General features: G+C 42.6%; 1 protein-coding gene across 1 annotated transcript in view; it reads right to left on the bottom strand.

The window, feature by feature from the left end:
* Positions 1–331: 331 nt before the first annotated feature.
* The window catches only part of LOC118411854 (tissue-type plasminogen activator-like), an 8,206-nt gene continuing 1,055 nt past the window's right edge, over positions 332–7,482 (bottom strand). The window contains exons 4-11 of the mRNA XM_035814341.1: positions 7,223–7,354; positions 6,132–6,371; positions 5,376–5,524; positions 4,732–4,820; positions 3,777–3,924; positions 3,261–3,384; positions 2,492–2,640; positions 332–1,907 (exon numbers count right to left, since the gene is read on the bottom strand). Coding sequence (XP_035670234.1) covers positions 1,746–1,907; positions 2,492–2,640; positions 3,261–3,384; positions 3,777–3,924; positions 4,732–4,820; positions 5,376–5,524; positions 6,132–6,371; positions 7,223–7,354 — 1,193 coding nt within the window. The 3' untranslated portion in view covers positions 332–1,745. The remainder of the gene's footprint in view (positions 1,908–2,491; positions 2,641–3,260; positions 3,385–3,776; positions 3,925–4,731; positions 4,821–5,375; positions 5,525–6,131; positions 6,372–7,222; positions 7,355–7,482) is intronic.

Raw genomic sequence — 7,482 nt, 5'->3', positions numbered from 1 at the left:
CTGATGTAGATGGCTTATTTGATCTGGCCCTCTAGCGAAAAAGTCCGAATCTATGTCCAAGATTTTACCTTTATCCAGTAAAACCGAATGACCCGGTGATTGTTCATTCCTTGGCAAAGACTGGTGCTGTTATGTCGAAACTTTGGGTGAGTCCAATTTTTGTGTCGGATGTAACAGTTAAACTAGTTCAATAATGACCTGTACAAACATAGATGAACTTTCAAGTTAAGTACTGGAGTTGGCGTCATTTGAACACCAGATGTTGTTGTAGAAGACAAGAAGATAAAAGAAACACATTAAACATTTCAAACATTTGATCGATACAGTCGCATAAAGATGTGCTTTTAATTTGCAAATTCTTTTGGACACATAATCCAACATTTTGTCCCATTCCACCCGACAACGAACTGCCGATGTTTTGTTTTCGGATTTACAACATCCTTATCAGTTCACAGATTTTTTTACCAACGTTTCTTTAATCAAGTGATATACTTGGTTGCTGTTTGTATATTGTATGTCATTATTTTATATAAATATAGCATTATTTCGTGTTAATCTTAATCACGTTCTAATGATTTGCTAGTGTCTATACTCTCAATTAGATATCAAACCACTACATGCTTCATGTACAAGCGAATAATAAGTTGGCAAAACTTCATCAAATTGTTTCTGATATTTTCACATACAGACAAAAAAAATGACCAGAACCTTACGTTTTGCACACAATCATCGATGCGATGTCTATTCTATACATAAAGACCAAATATCTTTGTCCAGCACGTTTCACTTGCTAACAGCCATCAATATCTACAAATGTGAATCTGAAGAAAGAATCTGTGAATAATACACAGCAGCCTCAGACAAACTTATGAAAAAGTAGCAATGTTCTATCAACGAATTTCATAAAACAAATCTCCTAGAATTCTCGAGCTCATTGCGGTCTTTCAGAAATGTAACCATCATACAAACATACTACAACAGCTGCCTTCCGGTCTTAAGTTTAGGCGAAATTCCATAGATATTTCACTCACTTGGTGAAATTTGTGGAACACATCCTGTGCAAATATAACGCTACTATAAATAATACAAGTCCTCAATTAAAAAAAAAAAACTTTAACACGACTAGACTTCTTTCAAGGGTGAAAAATTGCAGATATTGCCCCTCCTCCTAAGGGATTATCTGATAATCATAGCCCCCCTCAAAAGAATTTACTTTGGGAATTTGACAATTCTATATCTGACACGACAATATAACATGTTATGCTAAATAAAAGTTACTCGAGTAATTGGCTATGATTTAAAAAATCATGTCCAGTTGCTTGAGTAACTGCTATTTGGCATATTTTATTTCCTGGATGTCTAACCTGCAAAGGAAATGTTCTTACTGTATGACGGGGGTACAGGACCTCCCAGTTGCTCAGTAGAAGGCCATGACTCTCTGTAGCCAGTCTGAATGGATGACAGGGTCTCAGTAAAGACTAAAGGACCTCCCTAGTTGCTCAGTAGAAGGCCATGACTCTCTGTAGCCAGTCTGAATGGATGACAGGGTCTCAGTAAAGACTAAAGGACCTCCCTAGTTGCTCAGTAGAAGGCCATGACTCTCTGCAGCTAGTCTGAATGGATGACAGGGGCTCAGTGAAGACTAAAGGACCTCCCTAGTTGCTCAGTAGAAGGCCATGACTCTCTGCAGCTAGTCTGAATGGATGACAGGGGCTCAGTGAAGACTAAAGGACCTCCCTAGTTGCTCAGTAGAAGGCCATGACTCTCTGCAGCCAGTCCGTGTACTCAGCAACACGAGTGTAAACTCCGGGCGTTTTCGGCTCCCCGCACCCGAACCCCCATGACGTCACACCCCACAGCACCCACTTCCCATCAAGCTTGCACGTCAGCGGGCCGCCGATGTCGCCCTGGCAACGGGGGAACACAACAAACAGTTTTACCATGGCAACGAAGGAGCACAACAAACAGTTTTACCCTGGCAACGGAGGAACACAACAAACAGTTTTCACTCTTTTTCACCAACGCTTTACCAGATAAAAGTTAAGTGTATTTTGTGTAAGTGTATTTTGTGTAAGATATATTTTTATGTTTGTGTCCCCAACGATCTGGAGAGGTTGATAGACAAAAGAGCAAAAGAAGTATTTTTTTTTTCTTTTGAAGAGAGCAATAGAAAATGTAACATGTGAGATTAATAACACACATGCACACATTTACTTTGCGCATAAAGAATCAAGTAGATTTAAAAGAAGATTGCCTTCTTAATTTCATTTGCAACTTTTATGGATGTTTTTATGCCATGAACCTTTTTTTCAGTTCAACTGAATACAAATATGATATACACTGTGATATGTACAACAAATATTGACTTTCAAATGGGTATTTATCAATTCAGAACAACAAGAAAACAGTTCAGTTCAGAAAGCAGAACGTGTTTAAATAGGTCGCCATCCCAGATAGCAAAGTTACAGTTCTCCTGCATGCGCATTGGTACCTTGCAGGCGTTGTTGCCGCCTCTGACGTGGCCCGCGCACAGCATGCCGGGCAGGAGCTTGTCTCCGTAGATGTGCTGACATAGACCATCATGCAACAACGGGATCCGCGCCTTCATCAGGGTGGTTGGACGCAGAGACCGGTCTGTGTCTGCAGTGGTACGGTAAGGGTACGGTAAGGGTACGGTAAGGGTACGGTAAGGGTAGGGTAAGAGTACGGTAAGGGTACGGCAAGGGTAGGGTAAGGGTACGGTAAGAGTACGGTAAGGGCACGGTAAGGGTACGGTAAGGGTAGGGTAAGAGTACGGTAAGGGTACGGTAAGGGTACGGTATGGGTACGGTAAGAGTATGGTAAGGGCACGGTAAGGGTACGGTAAGGGCACGGTAAGAGCACGGCAAGGGCATGGTAAGGGTACGGTAAATGTAGACGCTTTTAAGGCTGAAAGTGCAGTGGGTCGTTATCTACTGTGTCCAGTGCACGGTATTGGAAGGTGGAACCCAGGGACAGGTCCGTGTCTGAAATAATGGGTATTTGAAACTTGAAAATGTATGGCAAGAAAGTAGCTATCATCTAGTATAGAGACTGTTCCATATAGAGCACGTGCGGGTTTGGCAGTGGTGTTATCCAGTGTGCCTCGTAGGCATACAGGCCTAGGCCAATAGCATACCTACCTGACGAACTAGCACTAACAAAATCAACGAATCTTTTTGGCATATCGAAAAATTATCCACTAATGAAAGAAATGTAACATTCCTGTGTTCGATTCGTACCTGTTCTGCCCCATCCGCTGACGTCACATTGCGTCCCAACAGGGAACGTCATTTCCGCATCCGGGAGGCATATGGGCCGTACGAAGTTGGTGGTTCTCGCACATGCGCCGTTCTTCTTTCGTAGCTGTTGGAGAAGGAATGAATGAATAAGCGAATTAATGAAGGAAGGAAGGAAGGATAAATTTATTAATTGAAGGAAATCCTATGTGCTATTAAATTGGAGGCCATTAAATAGCACACGGCGTAAATAGATGCATTTATCGGCCAAACAGAGATTAATTATAATAGTATTGTTAATAACGTTCATTAAGTTAGTAAGAGTAGAATATGCATTTGATTATGCTCATGATGACTAAATCTATTGCCCATAATGCTTTATGGTAGTGCGACGTGGCGAAGGGTAAAAGGCTGTCGGTAGTCAATATCGTCCTCCGTCTCATCCTATGATTTTTCATTATCTAGCAGTAATTATTATTTTTCAACAAAAAGAAGAACTAGATCCGGATGTGACGTCACCTTGAGCAGGGCTATGTCGTGTTGGCCGGTGCCTACGTCATATCCTGGGTGAATGACCGCCTTGTCGATGCCGAAGTCCTGCTCGGTCTGCTCGCCCAGGACGGTGTTGTACTCCCCCAGCCTGATGACGTAAGCGTCCTTAGATCCGCTGGGACCAAAACAGACATGTTAGATGTTCGCGATCGATTGCTTAGAATGGTTTAGTCCAGAAAAGAAATGGATCCTTTTACTTTTTCTGTGTTTCGTTGTCTTCTCAGTCACACTTTTACGTTTTGTATGATATGCCCAGTGTGAAAGCGATTTTTTTGTTTGATATACCCAGTGTGAAAGCGAAGGTAACACACAATTAGGTCGCAGTGAGAGCGCAGTGCGATCGCCTTCTAGTGGAAATGGGGCCTTGGAAAAAAAAAACGGAACCTTAGCTTGACAGCGAAGGCAGTTACAAACCTACTCAATTGATTCCCACCAATCCGTCCTTTAAGTTATCGTCAATACAAAAGACGTAGTAACAAGGGCTTTTTCTAACCATATCAAATGGTGGCGGAAACATATCGAGAAATGCTGAATGATCGCTAAATCTGATGTTATTTGCTGTCATTATTAATTGATTATATTTGCGCTTGTTTCTTTTTTACTGTATATGTATGTATGTGGTCACATATCAGCTGCCTAGTGTCCTCAGAGTATTGTAACTGTTGCGATTCCAATTAAGGCAAAGTGAGTGATCTGATCATCAGACTCTGGTCTGTCCTGTACAGACTTTGTGTTGGTGCTTCCGTTTAGTCCCTTATCTCCGTATGCTCATGATCTCCAATACACAAAGATACTTCTTGGTCGAGTTTTTACCGTTGAGCCTTTAGCAGAAGCTATTACAGGTAAGCCTTTATTTTCCCAGTTGATGTTGTTATACTTTTATAATACAAGTCTCCAGGGTTCAATGATAGAAGCTGCTTACTCCATGCAGTGCGCAGCCGTCACCACCCAACAGTCATGCACCAGGGTCCCGCTGCACGCGTGGTGCACGCCTTTGGTCAGCAGCAGGGCCTGCGGAACAAGGAATAGAAAATCTTAATGTACCTTTGTTAACTATTCACAATTCTTTTTTGGAGATTCTTTTTTTTTCCCTGACCAACCTCTTCACCTTGCCGGTTTGGGGTTACACCGCCTTCTGACCTGATAACTTATCCCTCCGTAAATAGTTTCATCAGGTTGGTAGATCAATCGAACAGTCTTCTTCGTTTCACAACCTCTTTTTATTCTTCTGCAGCCGTTTCGGTGACTGTCTGTCACCTTCATCAGTGCAAAATGAAATATACTAACGTTACTCGGTGCGATATGACCTATACAGTGCAAATCGAACTAAACCTATTGTGACGTAATTACTTGACATGGAATGTTCTCGAACGTGATACGTTAATCCTGATAACTTATCACTGAACAATATTCAAATACCTGCGGACACACGCCGAGCCAAACAAACACACTGAAAACAATATGTCTATTTTCACGAAATAAAACACATTTGGATGCATTTTGGGAGTGAAGAAATGACCATGACATCACGTGTGTAAGGATTACGCACTATATGACGTCACCCACCTGCCACGGATGCTCGCCTTTCACAGCTACGTCACCGCTCAACGGCTGGGCAACACTGGGGGTGCCGCAAGGGATGACGGGGCGGGGCAGCCTTATTTGGGTGCTGCGTGGCGCGTCACCCATTAGCTTATCCGACAGGTCAAATTTGTCTAAACAGGACAAAAAAATAACCAAGAGATTACCCAAACAAGAGCAATGTTTGCATGAATGGTCATTATCTTAGAAAAGACGTACTGTTGGGCGAAACGGCGTTCTGAGACGTTAGGAAGATCAGGAGTTACTGTCTCCGACCTTCTGTAGACCGGCTTTTACCATGCCATTGGTTACTGCACATGTAATGGTGCTGAAAATATAATATTGGTCCTCAAATTGATCCTCTACAGTGCTGACGACATTCAAGCCAGAGACTGGAATAGATTGATTGAGAGAATTGAAAGATTCTCCAGAGTTAATTAACGTCCCTCGGACTCTGCTTCTCATTATTCTGAGTCCTGACCAAAGCACGCCTGAAGGCAGTACATAACATAAACTCTTATAATTACACCTGGTGCCATGATAACATACCTTTAAAAAACGCTGTTATATAGACCTTCTCAAGACTGTCTTAAACACCTAAATTTCCTCAGAATTACTGATGCCGCATTGGTACATCCCTTTGAATCACTTTCAATTCATGTCATTTTTCCTCATGTATTATGGCTTCCGATTGAATTATGAAAATCAAGTGATAATGTTTAATTACAAATTGTCTCTTACCTTCGCATCTGCTGACGTTGCAGTACCCGTACCGCCCGTTAGGGTGCGTGTAGCACCATGGCGCGCTGTCCCCGTCCGGGTTCCGGCAGAAGTTGTGTTGCCCGATGCCGTATTCCGTCTGTGAGTTCTTCCACGAGTTGAACTCCAGATGGACGGTGGCGTTCCAGAAGAGGCAGGGCAGGCCGGCCGTGGTGACGGAGTGCCGCCCGCGATAGTCCTTACCGCGTCCGCGGAAACAGTCTGGAGAAGGGTTGAAAAGAAGGTATAGTAGAAGCCAATTAACTGCACGGAATCCTCAAATCCCAAACCGGTGCGGTCCAGCTGGATAACTGCGAATTTTTGCACCATCCGGATAATTGCTGGCAAATGGGTTGTGCAACAAAACGGCTTCTACTGCATGTTTTTTCTAAAACTCAATGTATTATCAAAGGTTATATATATTTTTTTTTTCGCCCGCTTATCATCTTCCTCAGAGTAACACTGACTTGTTCTTCTTCGCATTACAGCTAGGTGTCGCTGCTTGTATATCCCCTCCAATGATGAGTATGTTGTTTTTAGGGACACCAGTAACCATGTTTAATAAATAGATCCAACTGGTCAATCCCGCCATCCATGTTGCACAAGTTTTTTTTTAAATCTTGCCAAATGAAAATCATTGATACATTCATACTAAGAAGAGTCCACAATCATATAGATCACACCTATATATCTTCAAAAGGAACAGCGTTTTGAACAAAGTGCATTATCTACCCTAGCAATGTAGTTTACATTTATAAATGAATGAATACAGACTGAATAAGGATCTAATCACAACGTCTCGAGTTCTAATGCTCCCAAACACGCCCACGCCTCAACAAGCATGAGATACTCATGTTTACAGTCAGTTACTCAAGCAGCTGGACAAAATTTGGAAAGGGTCAGAATTTGCTGACTCAGTTATCTCATTACCTCGATGTCTAACTTTCATTGACGTTTGAATGAATCAGGTTACCTGTTTTGTACCCCCCCCCCCACACACACACACACACTAACTCCAATTATAGTCTATACACATTGTAATAGAAAAGCCAAATAAAGAAAAAGCCACTGACCACACAACTCCTCGTCGCTGCCATCGCCGCACTCGTCGTTCCCGTTGCAGACGAAGCGCGCAGGCAGGCACTGTCTGTTCGCGCAGATCACCTCGTCACTCCTGCAGTACTTCGGAGGCTCTCGAGGCGGCGCTGAATCGCAACAGAGAGGATGACATCATGGAAAGCGAATTTGCAAGACAGAGTATAGGGAATACAATTGTCCGGTGCTACTCATATGTCTTAATCTAAGGAACGGTAGAAATAAATAACTCTATCTT

The sequence above is a fragment of the Branchiostoma floridae genome, chromosome 3, assembly GCF_000003815.2.
Source record: "Branchiostoma floridae strain S238N-H82 chromosome 3, Bfl_VNyyK, whole genome shotgun sequence".
In the NCBI taxonomy this organism is placed as follows: domain Eukaryota; kingdom Metazoa; phylum Chordata; class Leptocardii; order Amphioxiformes; family Branchiostomatidae; genus Branchiostoma; species Branchiostoma floridae.
The sequence above is the reverse complement of the archived record's forward strand: the minus strand, read 5'-3'. Positions and strand labels throughout refer to the sequence as shown.